Here is a 17,226-nt window from a genome sequence, read left to right as displayed (position 1 = left end):
TGGATTTATTCAGTGTTAATTCTCTAATTTCGCTTGGGAGTTTGTTGTTAAAACGAATACAATTTCCATATAAGGAGTGGTTTATCTTCTGGAGCCTGATTGGTACGACCAACCAGATTTGTTCTGTTTCGGGTACCTATTATTCTAGTGAAAGTCACCATTTGTTTTAACAATCATTTATATTTTTTGGAACATATAAGAAGGCTTCCTGAATATATTGACCTGATAATGTCATAATATTTCATTCCTTAAACTTATTTACTGAAGTGTTTCCGATCCAATTCGATTCATATTCTTATACCAGCAACGCACCAGCGAACCATCTGGCATTGAGAGTGTCTCCTGTCCATTTGCCCCGTGTTCTATATACAAAATTTTCTCATACGAAGTGCTACGAATAGTATAATAACAAATATATAATAGGCAAGGCAAGTGGGTCACAATAGGCTGACCGTCCTTAATTTATAAAAAAATATGAAATGTCAAAGGAATTATTTATAGCTTTAGAAGATGTCTGTTGTTCAAAGTGGCGCCATCTAGTAGCAACTAAGAAAAGTACTAGTTACTGATTTATAATGTAATTATATTATATGTAATTTATATATAACACAAATATTAATAATTACATTTTACTTGAATCTACAAATTAGAAAAAATTATAAAATAAAATATTATGATAGGAATAATGCTGTGTAATTGCGTTTTTTTTTAAACTTGTAAACTGAAAAGTTAGTTTTATTTTCCTATCATAAAATTGCTAATTAACTGTAATCAAGTTATACTAAAAAGTAAAAACATATTTAATATTTACATTTCCATAGCAGTATCGCAATTTTATATATTTTGTTTAAAGTCCTTCGGAGCGGTTTCGATCAAGCGACATCTTTTGGTGAAGTGGCCACACCACGAAGCTATAATGGTGTAGTAATCCTTGTAGTTCTATATTGTTTATATAGGTGGCGCTGTAACAAATTTTTATATTTTCTAAATTATTATTTTTTTACAACTGGCCACTGTCAACATAAATGACATTTAGACACTCATTTTGGCGCCAATTTGTAACAAAATTTTATGTTTTGGTATTTCTCAAATACCATTTGAGTAGTAGTTCGAACATAATCGTGATTCTAATAAATTTATTAAAGATTTTTCTAATATGAAATTATTCGTGGAATTTATGCTCTATGAGTTTTATGAAGTGTCTGAATTGTATTTTAGTAGTGTAGTTCAGGAAATTAAAACACAGTGAGTAAAATACTATCAACTAAAAACTAAGGCACGCAGAATTCGTAGCGATAGTACCTATCTTAGGTGACTTTTGTCCAAGCAATTAAGATATATGTACATTTAAAATGAGTTTAGAGATAATTATTCTAAGTTAACATAAATAAATAAAATAGTTTAAATATTGTAAACACTAGGAACACAAAAGGACTTTAAATAATGCTTCTTAAAGACCGACAACGCACTTGCGAGCCCTCTGGTAATGTAAGTGTCCATGGGCGGCTGTATTAAGTAATATCAGTTGACAAACTTTTTACTAGACAAAAAGGTTTTGACATTTTACAATCTTTGATTCAGTATAGACGCTTAAATACCATTTTACATTTCTCAATAAAAGATAGATTCAAGGTCATTTCTATATTAAAATTTAAAGAAAAATGTACTTAGGTATTGTAATTTCAAAAACCGCTAAGGTGGTGTTTTGGGTGCTGATTATAGAACGAATTAAAGTCGTATTTCGAGGTACCACTGTGCTTTGGTCTGTCAAACACTACTGAAGATATTTATTTAAAGCGAGCGACTCTCATCCCTGAGGTCTTAGGTTCGATCCCCGACTGTGCACCAATGGCTTGCCTTAGACCCACCACAACGGCGTGTGTCTGACACAGGAGGCTGATCAGCTAATTGCATATTTGATTGACAAATGAAAATGAAACAGATATCTGAAGAAATAAAACAACTCAAGTATTTTTTCTCTTTATTTTACCCAATCCCAACATGTTTCCTGTCGATACAGTTGTTATTTCTAAGTCATTTATTAATTAAAATTTAAGAATGGGATCCTCAAATATCGTACATAAATACGGAATAATGAATCCCATGAAAAAAATACTCAATGAATTAAACTAATTTTAAACTTCTACAGTTAAAGATCTCAATTTATTTAGAGGTTGGTTTTTAATTATCTGGATTCTCTTTCCTTTCAAAAGGATAATAAGGATGGTCCTGCCAAAAACTAGGCAAAACAACGCGATAGTTTTTATTGAATTGACCTGAAAAAAATACAATTGTTTCTGTTAACAAAATATAGGCACACATATTAAGTATATGCAAAAGGATGCTTTTCGAAAAGCATTAATTATTTTCTAGTTTTTACAAATGTATTTAAAAAAGAAAAAAATATTATTTAGTAATCGCGGAGCTCAGTGCGCACGTCACTGCTGGGCGACAGCCGACAGCGCATGCGTAGATCGTAAGCTCAATACACGAAAGTGGTTTAAAATGACAGCAGGTGGAGGCATAATTGACCGATATGATATTAATATAAGAAGAGTACATAGAGGAAAAAGCGAAAATTAAGACGAAAAATAAAAGTTTACCTACCTACCTTACCTACATTATGTCCTAAAACTGGACTTTAAAGACAACAGTATGGAAAGGACCAAGAGGAAGAAGGAGAGGAGGGCGCACCTAAGAAGGTGGATAGAAGATGTAGAAGCGTTGGCAGGAAGCAGCGAACGGAGAGAGAAAGCTATAGACAGAGATATTTGGAAAAAGATGGAGGTGGCCTTTGCCCGTGAAGGGGTTCCGATCAATGGTGAAGGAAGTTAGGATATCGAGGAAAAAGTTTATTCAACATTTGTTACAGGCTTTATTATTATTATAAGAAAAACATATTTGTTTTGAAATACTCACTCAAAGTAATCATATCCGGTTCGGTCAGTTCAAAATCAAATATGTCGATATTTTCTTCGTTTTTCTCTTTACCCATTGAGTGTGGAATGGGAGAAATACCTCGTTGTACCTGTAACGATATTTCATTATCATTGAAATAATAGGGCCTCATATTTCTTTATCTGTTTCATGATCATTTGTCAATCCAATAAGCAAGAAACAGCCTCCTGTGCCTGACACGCTTGCCGCCACAATGTTAAATGCGCACATTGGTGCACAGCCGGGGATCAAACCTACGACCTCAGGGATGAGAGTCACACGCTGAAGCCAACACACGACACATCTATTAATACCATAGACAATTTTATAGTTTAGCTGAATGGTTCAAAAGTCATACATTGTTTAAATAAAAATGTCTTCCCATACCAAATACCGTAGCGCAATTTGGGGTACTGTCTTCTTATATTTCTTGGCCAGTTCCACCATTGTTACGTCATCAATCCTGGGAGGAGGCGGTACACCAGTCTTGTCGTATAGAGGCCCAAATGGCAGGAAGCCCATTAAAGCGATATTTTCTCGTTTTGTAAATTCATGGAGTTCGTTTTGGGCCAAATTTAGGTGCACCTGAAATTTTTACACGGTATTTAAGGGTTAAGGAGAATCGTAATTCAGATATTGTTCTTGTCAAACTTAAAAGTCTATTGTTTTTGGTACAGGAATTTTTACTTATCTGTGGAGCCATATAGACATTAATATCAGCTGTCACTGAGTAACGTCAATTTGAAGCTGTAAGATCTTAACTGGAGACTATTGACAATAGAGCAATGTTATGGCTACTGGTTTCCAAAAATAGCTCTGACCTTCATTCGTATATATTATTATTGTTTATATCGGTAATATTAAACGCTTTGAATTTGCAACCAATATTGCAACAGTTAAGGAAATATATCGTGTTTTTTATTTACATACCTCAACCTGCAGAACAGCTGGTCGTATCTCACAATTCGATAATAGACGCTCCATCTGACTTATGTTGAAGTTAGAAACACCTATGGACTTGGCGAGGCCGAGGCGTTTCGCCTCCTCCATGCCCTTCCAAGTGTCTAAATAGTCTATGATATCAAAGCTATTGTCGTCGGGCTGAAACAAAAACGGTTTTAGATTGCACTTCACTTTCTTGAGCGATATTGTCTCTCATATAATAGATAGATATATGCTGTCCAAGACGTTTTTGTGAAAATATTTAAGAACATTTCCACGATGCATTATGTTCGTGTAACTCTTATAGTATTCGCAGTGCGTGCCAGAATATCTCGCAAAATGGAGAAATTTTCCAATTTAAATACAGCAACATCTTTATGAATGTGTTTTAAAAGTTTGCTCTGTTTTGAATGTCCATCGGTGGTGGTGTCACTTAACATCAGGTAAACCAGTTTTTCCGATGTTCTATATGAAAAAAAGACAGTGTTTTTCAATAAATATACTTCTAGAACGATGACAGAGGAAGGAAGGTGCTGAGCTTGCTCCTCATCCAGTCTAACTGTGCTATTTTTTGAATGGAATCTGGCCTGTTGGCCTGATGGTCTGACAGCCCAGCTCAAACTGTTTCGGGGAGCTTAGCTCTGCCTGATGGGCTGACTGTCCCAAATGTCAAGATTGTAGCGACATGGGGAAGAAGGAAGGTGCTGCTCTTCCTACAACATTAATGTAGGTGCCTCGTCTAACCAATGCCCCAAATGTCGAGACGTATATGTGGTCAACGGAAAATTCTTTGATAGCGCGTTTTATGATGTGACCACATCATCATACGATACAAAAAATTTAATAAAAAATGTACATACCTTCAACGCAATTGGATTGCTTATCAGATACAAATCGACATACGAAGTGTTCAGACGTTTCAGGGAACCTCGTAAGGATTGCAGAACATCTCTTTGTTCACTCAAACCGAGCTGCAAATAATTTAAATTATTTATTTTGTCTACATTCCAGCGTTTCTGTCGTCGGCAGTGAAGGATTTACTCATTTTCAAGGCTTTGGAGTTAGCCCTTGCCTCTACAATCAAACAATTTCGTTGAATTTTTGAGCACAAAATTATATACAAACCAGCCAGTTTGCAGCCTTTCAACCTGTAGTTTGACTGACATGTATGCGTTGATAGGGTTAAGAGAGAAAAAGGAAATACATTTTCTGCAATTTCGCTTCACTCAAAGTGTGAGCTGAGGGCGCAGACGTCAATTACTGGTTGTCTTACGCACAAACCGTTTTATTCTAGAATATAGAAGTTTGCTACTACGAGTGTATAATGACAAGTGAGAGGAGAAAGTTCTATGTGTAGAACGTAAAAAGCCGTCATGCAGAAACCTTTTGATTTCTTTGAAGTAGCAAAGAAAAATTCGGTTCCCAAAATCCAAAATCTGTCACCCTAGGCTCTAGCCAACTCAGCCTGCTGATAAATCCGCCACTGGTCGTGGGTACTTGGATAATATTCATAATGGGGTATATATAATAGTTCAAAAGCAGCAGAACAGTCTTCACCTAGAGGCTTGATTGACTCTCATCCAAAGGAATTGTCAGCAACATGTCTCAAAATCGATAAAAGGCTGATTTATTGTTCGTTCGTTTTTAAAAACTTGTATTAGCAATACTTTTTGCTGATTATTATTATTATGTTCAAGAGGGACTGGTGACTTGTAACAACCTTTTTCAAGCACCAATCTCTCAGTATAATACATAGCTTTAAGCTTATTGTCAAGTTTATTATTAATTAAATTAAAATTAAATTAAAAAAAATTACAAAAATAATATCTATGTTAGCTGTAAGTACTGCTGTAATTACTTGTAATTAAATAAATAAATTAAAAAAATAAAAATAAAATATACCAATAGAATATTACCTTAGTAACAATGAAAACCTGTTCCCTTGGTACATTAGAGTTAAGGATCCCTCTACCAACATCTTCTTCATTTTCGTAGCCGGAGGCTGTGTCTATCATTCTAAAACAAAATATATTTTTTAGGGCACGAGCAGGAGGCTCACGTAATGCTAAGTTATACCGCCCATGGACACTCAAAGGCAGAGGGCTCAGGGCTCACTTGTGCGTTGCTGGTTAAGAACCAATTCTTAATGGTACGCTCTTTGAGGACCCTAAGTCGAATTGGTTCTGAAGTATTTCTGGTTCTGGTGCAAAAAGTGCCGTAAAAATGCTCAGTTGGGGAAGAGACGTCGACGTGATACGGGTGTAATTTCGTATTATTGACGTCTGATGATGGAACCCAGCTGCAGGTCCGAACAACTCCTCTAAATCTCGATTTAACAAACAATGTGATTTGATTGCCAGGCACTTTTTTATAGACTTCGACTGCCAGAGATTTTATTGAAAGCGACCTTCGCATGCTAGAACCTTTGTTTTTGGAAATTAAATCTAGTGATTTTAAATTTACTTTTAAACAAAAATCATATTTACAGACCACAGAAGGTGAATTAATCGAACTAGTTTTTCAACAATATTTAAACTTTGTGACTAAACGAGACCCAAGAACCGTGATACCATCCTCTCTAAATCCGACAAAAACTCGCTCGCTCATGATCTACATTAATGTTATAAAGAGAGAAAGATTTCCGTGTTTCCTTTTATTTATTTAAATATACATAAATAATTAAAATTATCATATTAAATACATTTAACTAAGTAAAACCCAATTCGCCTGTGCTGTGTGATGACGTGAGGGTATGTAGGGTGTGCTCATGATGCAGGTTTAGTGCTATGGATATTCCTTAATACTTAAGCATATTACGTGACACTTTAAACAAGTCAAGGGTTAAATAGTGGTCGTTCAGCTTGGTTGAATGAATCAGGTTACAGTAAGAGATGTTTGATGAAAAACTAATAGAAGTACCAAGTAGAGTGTACCACTAAAACTTAAAAGACCGCAATTGCCAGGCGTTTGCCTCATGTCCCATAAAAATTTTACCTATATCCAGCATTAAGAGCCCAAGTCACAGGTTTCTCCACTTCTTCATCTTGTTCATGTCCGTTCTGAAAAGCAAAAAAGGTTTTTAAAGGTGTTAGTGAATGTCTGTAAGAAAATTCATCAAAAAAGATTCCAAATGTACATGGCAGTTCCGAAATTAAATTTTGTCGCAAAATATTCGTCATGAATTGCTGCTCATGCATAAACATGACATGAGAATTTAAGAAGGCCAACAAGATCCATGCAACTTCCTCAACAGCAGCAATATCGCAGCACACAACTCCCGATGGGACTCTTTGTGAGGTCGCATAGCTCCGCCAAGCGTAATATACAATGTATTTACATAATTATGTAAGAATAAAGAATATAATAATAGCAAATAACAGCAAGGATTCGCAAAACTCGGCTAAAGATTTCCATGGAGTCAATCATCACAGTTTTATTGTTAATCTGTTAACAGGACCTCAAATGAGAGACAGATGTACTTACTTCGTCAAAGCCAATCGTCCCCAATCCAATAGCAGGCATTAAATTTCCATCATTCAAAGGTATCCTTGGCGCTTTCCCGCCATCAGTGTCGCATATCTGTAAAGAAACATTAGAACTCTTAAACTTCACACCTTTCTTGAGATTTTTTTCTCGTTTTTGATTGGTTTTTGGTTTCCAAACTATTAAATGCTAATTTGGTTTTATATTTTTCCAATCAAAAATAAACGAATGGCGCTACAACCTTTAAGTCTGGACCTCAGATTCTGTATCTGTTTCATGATTGACCATCTAATAGGCAAGTAGGTGATCAGCGTGGGCCTGTCAGACGCCGTCGTGTTGGGTCTAAGGCAAGCCGGTTTCCTCACGATGTTTTCCTTGGTACGAGCGAGTGTTAAATGCGCATTAAAAGTCCATTGCACAGCTGGGGTTTGAACCTCAGGGATGAGAGTCGCACGTTGATGGCACTAGGCCAACACTGCTCTTTCGAATACATATGATTTTATCGTCTAAATTCGTGAAAATTCATGATTTCTGTATAAAAACGAAACGGTCGTATGAAAAGTGGATTTATTTAACTGTAAGAATTACGAAATATCTGGACCCACACTGGTGATAGGACAGGATATCCAAATAGACCTATTAATTAGATTTATATAATTATGTCTTAGGGATATTTCTACGTTCGCTATGAGTTCACAGTAGCGATTTAGTGTATATTTTATTCGACGTATTGGCTTAGTACTGAAAGGATAGCTTATGTATTTTTGTGTATAAATAATTAAAAATACTTACAATGTAATTTAAATTCAATAGAATTAACACGGCAGGAAGCATGTTCATTGTATGAAGTTTAGCTTAATACTAAAATTGAACAACATAGGGCTGTTACATTGACTCCTATTTTATATGTTTCCAGTGTTTGTTTTGCAATTTTTCGCAGGCAATTTGTTCGAGGGCTTTACGAAAATTTATTTGGTATTTGAATTTTCGTTTTGAAAGTTCACTTACAGTTTCGTTCACAATTTCCTAATAATTGAAGTGAAACTTCTTTGCGCATGAGGGTAAAATTTTTACGGAACGTCACGAAAATGTGCAGCGTTTTCGTCGAAGAAAAGGGAGAGAGCGATTGAGAGAGTGAGAAGGGCGAATTACCTTATATAAGTTCTATTTTTAAAATTAAAATTTTTATAAATAAATAAAAACAAATTATTATTTCTATTAATTTCCGACACTTTTAATATTTTAATGACAATTAAATTCCTAACATATCTTCCTTTTCCCTCTCTCTGTCTTGGAAATCTAAAGTTTTAGATTTGTATAAATATGAACAAGAGTTAAAAATTAGTTTGCCAAAGAAGTTTCACTTCTGACATGTGTACTTTGTACGCACGCACTTTTTTTAATATTAAAAATTCTTAGTCCAAAATGGGGCAAAAGTTTGCATTTTCATGTTCATATAAGAAAGAAATAACGACCTCCATCGGGATCTTAATTTAGAGGATGTCAGAATAATCAAAAAGATTGCTGGCGCTCACGATCAAAGGCTCCATCATGTCTACGCTGTTTAACTTGACACAACGGACTTGGTGAGAAGATTGAAGACAAATCGAATTGCTGTGTCAGTGTCTCGGGGTGGACTGCGGTGCGTAGTGGAGAGCTGGAGCACTGAGGCGCCCGGCCCGTAATAAAAATTAGTTATGTAAAACATTAAATCAAGGTAATTTTATCATTTTTTCTCTGAAATGGATTACTTGGCTTGCGATAAATATATAATATTATACATTTTCGTCATAAAATGAATTCAAAGTGTCAAAAATTGCCTATGTATGTGTTTGTATATGTATTTGTATGTTTAGATTTTTTTCTACTGAGCGAAGTTCTTAAAATCGTGTATCAATCTATCAAAATGGATACATAAACTACTCAACTCCACCATATATTTTTTCCATTCCCCTACTTCAAGAAATGATGACGAAAACTAGAAAGAAACAATGTACTTTTTTGGAGTTTGGCGACCATATAGATCCTTAAGTGCCAAGTGGTAAGTAGTGGTGGACACTTTATGTTAACTTCAGGTCAACGGGATTTGTAATCAGATTAATAGTTATTTTTAAGGATATTTACTGAAAAAATCTCGCGCTTAGGAGTTTGGTTATTTTTATGTGATTAGTCGACAACCCTGATAAATTAATGTAACCTTGAAGAACTTCTAAGAATCGTGATAATTTCCGGCTTCACATTAAGTATTTGCTTTTTTAATGGCGAACTTTTTTAGATATTGTCGTCCACACAAATATTATGAAGAGGAAACCTTTGATTGTTTGAATAGGCTCCAAAACTATTAGAAACATTACTTCACCATGAGAACCATCACTGAAGAAGGTTATAATTACGATAGTGTTAAGGTGTGAAGATTAATAAAGATTCCTTTATGCTGCGGAAACTATTGACAATAGAGCAGTGTTCTACAGTTTTATAGAATCTATATCTCCAACAAAAGATATAGGTACACACATCTGGAGTCAGCGGTTTCCCAGATCAGGTCAGTTCAAGCTGGACCTCAAACCAGAGTTTCCTTTGAACCTTTACAAAAGAGTGTCCTTTCTCCATAATGCGTGGCGGAGCTAATAATTAATTAAGTAGCTTTATAGGAATTGATTAAGAAAGTAGAAGCCAGTAGAAGTTGGTACAGAGGATGAGAAGAGAGCTGGCTGGTAAATAAATCAGTGGCGCTACAATCTTTTTATTTCTGGACTTCAGATTTCTATATCTGTTTTATGATTGGCCATCTAATAGGCAAGTAGGTGATCAGCCTGCCTGACACACGTGTGTTGGGGCAAGACAGTTTCTTCACGATGTCTTCCTTCGTAAGGGCGAGCGTTAAAAGTCCATTGCACAGCTGGGGTTCGAACCTCAGGAATGAGAGTCGCACGCTGAAGGCACTAGGCCAACACTGCTCTTTCAAATAAATATGATAATTTTTAGTAGTTTTGTGAAATGATTATATCGTCTATTCAAAAAGAAAATTCATGATTTCTGTATAAAAACGAAATGGTCATATGAAAAGTGTTTTTATTTAACTGTAAGAATTACGATATATCTGGATCCGCACTGGTGAGAGGACAGGATATCTAAATAGACCTATTAATTAGATTAAATAATTATTTGTCTTAGGGTTGGTGGGGTACTATTGAAACAAGACGGAACATACATACAGCAGGTTCACTGTACAAAGTATAGCGCATAGCGCAATAAATAAAGGCTGAACATAATATGTTTGGGGGATATTTGAAAATTTATTAAAATTCTTGGAATTTTCATTTTAGTTTTGAAAATTTACTTATTGTTTTGATAACAAATTCCTAGAAATTCCTAATCATTTAAGTTTCCTAATCAATATTTTTATCTATATATCTATACCACGAAAACCCCATCTAACTGATAAGGGGAATAAGGAAAACGCAAAAAGGAAATGGATTTGATATCCCAAAATTTTCGTAAATATTTTTATTTTGAATCCTACTAATATTATAAGCGAAAGTTTGTAAGTATGTATGGATGTTTGTTACTCTTTCACGTAAAAACTACTGAATGGATTTTGACGTGATAACGTCTTTAAAATCGTTTTAGTCGGGTGACATGTTCAGAAACTTGTGTCACACCAAAACCTCACGAGCGCGATCGCAGGTATAACGAGAGAGAGACGGACCGATCTCCCGTCTCATCTCGAGCGCTGCCAGTCATTCCGTGAATGTATGAAGAAAAATGTATATCATAGTCGAATAAGTAAACTTGTCATTTTACACCCGAAATTTATCATCAAAAGTGTGAATAAAACGATAGATGTGATTTAAAAATTGAAAAAATTGTTATCTTCATTAAATCCTTACTTCCCAAAAACTTATATCACCAATAAGACGTTATCACGTAAACATCTCGATCGTAAACCTACTTTACAAACAACCAATATTTTTTAATGAAACAATATAGCTTATACATCAGAATAACACATAGGCTACAATATATAAAGATATTGTGTGAATAGTCCAAAATATCAAGTCGGAAAAAATCTACCATCTGCGAGCTATTCTGGCGTGTGCTGCCAAAACCGTGAAAAAAAAAATGTGATGATGGAAATGTTTATCTTAAATAGTTTATAGAAGCACAATGCAGTAGCTACCTATAGGCCTATGATTAGGGCTCTGCAGTGCTTAGTAACCATATTTCTTATGTTGACAATATTGTTACGTTATTATAGTGCGACTGAAACATGCATAGACGAAGTCGAGGGGACAAGCTAGTATAACATGTGAAGTGGATGGGCTAAGGTATGGATTGCTACTTGTGTGGTCACGTTAGCTCCGTCTAACTTCCCTTGGACAAGGACAAAAGCTGGCGCAACCGCAGAGCAGGCGGAAAATAAGAATAATCTCCAACTTTTAATTTGTTCCCTTTGGAGTAGACTAGGCCGTGAGGTTCAAACGTACAGGCGTTGTATGCACATCGTGTGGTCTACGTTATAATACAAATTCAGTGGTACATACTTCGAAATACGAGTGTTTTGAGAAATAATTAAATATGATTATAATATATAAGTGTTTTTTTTTTTTTAACAGAAGCAATACACAGTCGTTAATTAGAAGTTAATAGGTCATTGGGTCTTTAGGCGTGCTTTAATCGTTAACTAATCTTTTAGATTAAATATTTATTGATTGATTCTCTATATTTAAATCAATTATTTAATAACAAAAAAACAAAAACTAACCATAGAATATAATAACTAAAATATATTATTATAAGGAGTCCCTTTAGGCCAGGTTCCGAAGGTACTGGCAGCGTTCCCCCTTTGAATAGCTAAACTAATTCTTTGTCCGAGGTAGCTGCCAGCTCTTCGGTCTCCTGTGATGTCGACTAACCTTTTGATGTTTCCTTAAAAAGCCTTATAGCGCTAGGACCCCACGGACCAAGGGTCTCGACACCGTATGGGACAAAATCATATTCGGAGCCTAGACCCCTGTATTTGCAGGCTTTAGCTTTTTAAGCCGCATCACAAGCCGCACCAGCTCTGTTCTTCGTTCAATGTAGATGGGTAGGGGCCAGTGTCTGAACAGGTTGCATCCCATACCAGCACCCGGCCCATCATCCATGGAATCAAACTGATACCGACTGGTCTCTTGCCTTAAAAAAAAGTAAAAAAAAACGAACCTTTGCCATGACGTCCATAGTTCACAAGAATACCAATTGTACTGATGTTATCGGATGCGCCGAAGTGCACAGAGTGCGGCAACTAAACGCGATGAATACTGTTTTTTAATCTAATCTACCTAAACTGTGTTCACGCAATCCTCTGTTATACCTATATAGTACCTAAAATCCTCTCTTACCGCACCTATTCCCTAAACACCACTCGGACTCTCTCACTCCCATACTAAAGAGAAGACTTACACTTTTATTTGGGAGAGACAGGTGACATGTGACAGGTGTTTCCATATCTACACCGCATTCCTCTTGGCCCTCGGTCTACTTTTCTTTGTCTTTGCTACATTATTTTTGGTCCTTCGAGCCGGATTATTTTATTTAAATTTGTTGTATTGTTATATCTTCTTCTACTTCTTTTGGTGGAGGCCATTACTGGAGGTTGGCCGTTAGTCTCTTGAACCGTGTCTTGTCCTGTGCCAGATACCGTCTACTCCCTAACGTTGCGAAGCCATGATTATTGATTACTTCCTTCTAGCAACACACCGTTATCAACAACCGCATTGTCCATATGGAGATTCGTAAAGCAACATTAGAACGAGCCGTGTTAATAGCAAAACAATAATCTACACGATATAAATTCTTTTTTATCGGGAATGATTTTTTTAGATAAAATTAGTGATAACTTTAATGAAACCGTAAATAAAATAATTACAATTGAATTAACGATTAATGCGTAACGATAAATTTTCAATGTCTAAAATCATTCGAAGATATCTAAATATATTAGTATAGTAAATATATTCCCGGCGGCGTATATGACGGCTCATTGGTCTAGTGGTTAGTACCCCTGACTGTGAATCCATGGTCCCGGGTTCGATCCCCGGCTAAGACAAACATCGATGTGATGAACATTTGGTGTTGTGCTTAGGTCTTGGGTGTTTAAATATGTATTTATATGTCTATCTATCTATAATATGTACCTATGTATATTGTATATCCGTTGCCTAGTACCCATAACACAAGCTTCACCAGCTTAGCATAGGACTAGGTCAATTGGTGTGAATTGTCCAATCATAAAAATAATTTTTTTTTTTTTGGAAAATGTTACAAATTTGTTGCACGGCAGTAATGGTTTGTCCAATTCAAATACACAATGTAAATCGTTCCACTTACCAAGGTTGGAACTAATGATATTTAATGGTTATGTCATTAAATGGCAGATATTTTATGAATATTTTATACGGACATACACGAAAATCCCAATTTTACAGATCGTGAACGCAATCAATATTGAATCAGTTAATTGTCAGATTCGGTCCCTTTCAATTTGTGCAGGTACCATTCTAAATACTGAAATTTATCCTTTAATTATATATAGCCAAGCGTTGCTGTGGCTAAAGGCCGATTTACGTTATCTTAGTGTTTAGGAGAGTGCTTTAGTACAACTTGAAAGGCAAGTTCTTTAGCGTAGCGTTTACTAAAGCAAGTAGCGTTTACATGTTTCAACTAAAGTACTATCCTAAAGCATTCTCCTAAACACTAAGATAATGTAAATCGTCCATAAGGTGCCGTTAACTAAAGGCCGTCATTTTATGGTTGTTAATAACGGCTGTCTTTACTTTTTACCATAATGCAAAAAAGCAATCATTTTCGCTCGTGCAAGTCACGTTTCCACTCATTGTATTAATTAAAGATGCGCACCGCTACACGCGAAAAACGTTGACCTACTGTTTATCACCGCTATGACGGCCGTCATGCAAATGACAGCACCACTATTTGACGTTTAGACCAGTGCCGATAATTTTTGAAACCTAAAAAAATTACAGTAGGATGAAACCCAACCCAAGGGGATGACAGGTCTGGGCGTTACTGCATACGATTTTTTGCGTTTTCTGAGAAGATTTACTATGGTAATATATATATATTTTTTTACCATAGGAAAGAAGAGATTTCAACGAACTGAAAGCACACCAACTTTTTAAAAAAAACTGAAATTTTGACGTCAGAATTTTCGATTGAAAATTAGGGTGTTTTTTCGATATTAATTCAAAATAAGGTGAACAAATAAATATTTTTAATCAAATAAATTACAGTGTATTTGGGACATAGAAAGGTAAGTTTTCACCAAATTTCGTTAAAAAAAAATTATTTTTGTTAAAGATAAAAATAAAAAACCAAAAACTTGGTTTTTTGAATTTTTCACATAAATTTTGAGGTTATGTGAAAAATGTGTGAATACAAAAGTTTTAGATCTTTTTATTACCTCCAACTTTACCATTTAACTTTCTTCGATAGGACTTGTAGTTTTGCCGGAAATCGAGATAAACCGTTTTTTACCCTTAAAACTCCCCCCCTTCCCCTTCCCGACCTCAGATCGACCGTAATTTATTTTTCCTTTCATTTTGATCATATTCCCCTGCTTTTCTAATGGGTTTCATCCTACTGTAATTTTTTTCACTTTTTATTTATATTAAAGGCTATCTGCACTGGTCTAGTTACAGAGCCACTCAACGTTCTCTACAAAACCTACTCCGATGTTATTTATAGACAACGTATGGCTGACGTCACCCGACGTTACATTACGGCCGTTAGATAACGGCACCGCTTTTCTAGGAAACCTAAGCTTTACTCAGAGCCAACAAAATTAGTTGGTTGTCAATAAGGGGATGCTTATGGGTCGGCTATTTTTAGTCACGCAGTAAGCAAGGAGCTTACAAAATTTTTATACAAATTTTACGATGCGCGCACACCGTGATACAAAATTAACAGAATAAAGTTGCCCACGGAAGATGCCACGGCATTGGACATAATATAAAAACAACATTCGAATAATAATAGAATTTATGTTACACTTAATGTAAGAGAATAATAATAAATATTTATTTATTTAATTTTTGAAATGTAAACTGAACTTTATTGACTATAATGACTCCTTTTCCAATCTTTGATTATTTAATTGTAATTAATTATTTGCATGCAATCAAAAACTACTTTTAATAATGCCAAAGAAGTATAACTTCTAACGCGCGTACATAAGTACACGCACCCTTTTTTTGTTCTAGCTCGAAAGTGCCTCTTGCCTCCGTCAATGTTCTATCCATTTTGTAGCCTACAGCCATCTAGGGACTAGGCAAGCGGCCGGATGGGATGTCGTTGATCCCTTGGAGGATGGGACGAGGGTATGGGATGGTACTTGTGTGGTTACGTTTGCCCCTTCTCACGGACAAGAAAAATCTGGGGCGGCCGCAGTCCAGGCGGGAAATAATAAAAGGCTCAAATATGAGATAATTTTGTTTCCAGTACAGACTCTTGGGCCGTAGGGTTCAAGTGCACAGCTAATTAAAGAGCCCCAAATTGGTATGCTCTTGTGCAACTAAATTAGGGAAACAGAAGCAGGTGTATCAACTAATGTTAAGTGATACCATGGACACTCAATGCAAGAGGGCTCGCGTGTGCGTTGCCTGCCTTTTAAGAATGCTCTTTCTTGATCCTAAATCGTATTGTGTTTGGGTTCGCCTATCAGGTCCTCGTGATGATATGGACCAATATACACCTAAAGTCTTCTGCGGTAAGACTTAGTATTGCTTATTAATTTAATAATACAAAGAACTTGACACATCTGTCACAACCTTTGATAGGAAATAGTAACCAAAGTGATGTAACCCATTTCAGTAGAACCCGTAAAAACAGTAGACTAAGATATTCCTTACGGTATTACGTCACATGACAAAGAGGTAAGGAGAAACAGTCCAGTAATCTGACAGAACGGTAGAATATTTATGGTGTGCCTTCGGTAGAGGAGGAGGAAGTGCTGAATTAAAAATATAATTTAAAAATACTCTGTATATAAAATATAAGAAACTCGAACGATCGCTTAAGAACTGTCAAAGTTCAATATGGTGCTTCACAAAAGGTGATTCTTCTGCTTCCTGCATAATAAAACACTCCGCAAAATGTATCTTGGCCTTCGAAACGAGAATATATTATTTATAATAAAAAAAATTATCGCTAGAGACGTTGGCAAGCGGACGGGAATTCGTTGATCCCTTGGAAGATGAAACGGGCTGGATGCTACTTGTGTGGACCCGTTTCACCTCTCTCAGACAAGCAAAAAAGAATATAAGAGTCTTTCCTCCAACTTTGATTTTGTTCTGTTTGGAGTAGAGACTCTTGGGCCATGGGATTCAAGTGCACAGGCGCTAATTAAAGGTTTACGTTGGCTTCTAGTACCGGTGACCCCAGAGCTGGTGCTTTCCTTAACGAAAAAGTATCGCTATGTTAACGTAAAATTGTAAACACCGTTAGATTGTAATCTATCTCGCGAGATTATAAACTGTCGAAAGATTGTGAACCTCAGCGTACTGCTTACAATTTAACGTATTATTATTCGGTAGATTGTACTACACTAACTTAGTTATCATTCAAACTTCTTTGGTCAATTACAGATTAATTTTACTTCCCAACAATTTCATATAACTACCGAATAATAATACGTTAATTTGTGAGCAGTTCGTTGAGATTCACAATCTTTCGACAGTTTACAATCTCGCGAGATAGATTACAATCTAACGGTTTTTACAATTTTACGGTGACAGCCAGCGTTGCCAACTCTACGTCTTTTTACGTAGATCTACGTATTTTAGGCCTTTTCTGAAAACCTACGAA

The 17,226-nt window shown here is 35.7% G+C and overlaps 1 protein-coding gene across 2 annotated transcripts; it reads right to left on the bottom strand.

Moving 5' to 3' along the window:
- Positions 1–1,969: 1,969 nt before the first annotated feature.
- Positions 1,970–12,655, bottom strand: LOC125062780 (aldo-keto reductase AKR2E4-like). 2 transcript variants are annotated; one of them, XM_047668937.1, is made up of 9 exons: positions 12,568–12,655; positions 7,363–7,458; positions 6,874–6,938; positions 5,796–5,895; positions 4,740–4,850; positions 3,868–4,038; positions 3,325–3,522; positions 2,920–3,028; positions 1,970–2,276 (listed from the first exon to the last, which is right to left on the bottom strand). In XM_047668937.1, exons 1-9 carry the CDS (start codon positions 12,583–12,585, stop codon positions 2,182–2,184), a joined length of 963 nt encoding a protein of 320 aa, XP_047524893.1. In that variant the 5' UTR covers positions 12,586–12,655; the 3' UTR covers positions 1,970–2,181. The 2 variants fall into 2 exon arrangements, with proteins under 2 accessions (XP_047524893.1, XP_047524892.1); XM_047668936.1 differs by lacking the exon at positions 12,568–12,655 and adding an exon at positions 8,155–8,267.
- Between the last annotated feature and the right edge of the window lie 4,571 nt (positions 12,656–17,226).

The sequence above is a fragment of the Pieris napi genome, chromosome Z, assembly GCF_905475465.1.
Source record: "Pieris napi chromosome Z, ilPieNapi1.2, whole genome shotgun sequence".
In the NCBI taxonomy this organism is placed as follows: domain Eukaryota; kingdom Metazoa; phylum Arthropoda; class Insecta; order Lepidoptera; family Pieridae; genus Pieris; species Pieris napi.
Note: the sequence above shows the minus strand (reverse complement) of the source record. Positions and strands in the feature narration are given on the sequence as shown.

Bases quoted from the DNA above. Each gene is read 5' to 3' on its own strand.
- LOC125062780 (XM_047668936.1), bottom strand. From the start codon at position 8,202: ATGAACATGCTTCCTGCCGTGTTAATTCTATTGAATTTAAATTACATT. The intron at 7,459-8,154 runs GTAAGTATTTTT...GTTTCTTTACAG, and splicing joins TATTGAATTTAAATTACATT to ATATGCGACACTGATGGCGG. The intron at 2,277-2,919 runs GTGAGTATTTCA...TATTTTTTTCAG, and splicing joins ACCGGATATGATTACTTTGA to GTCAATTCAATAAAAACTAT.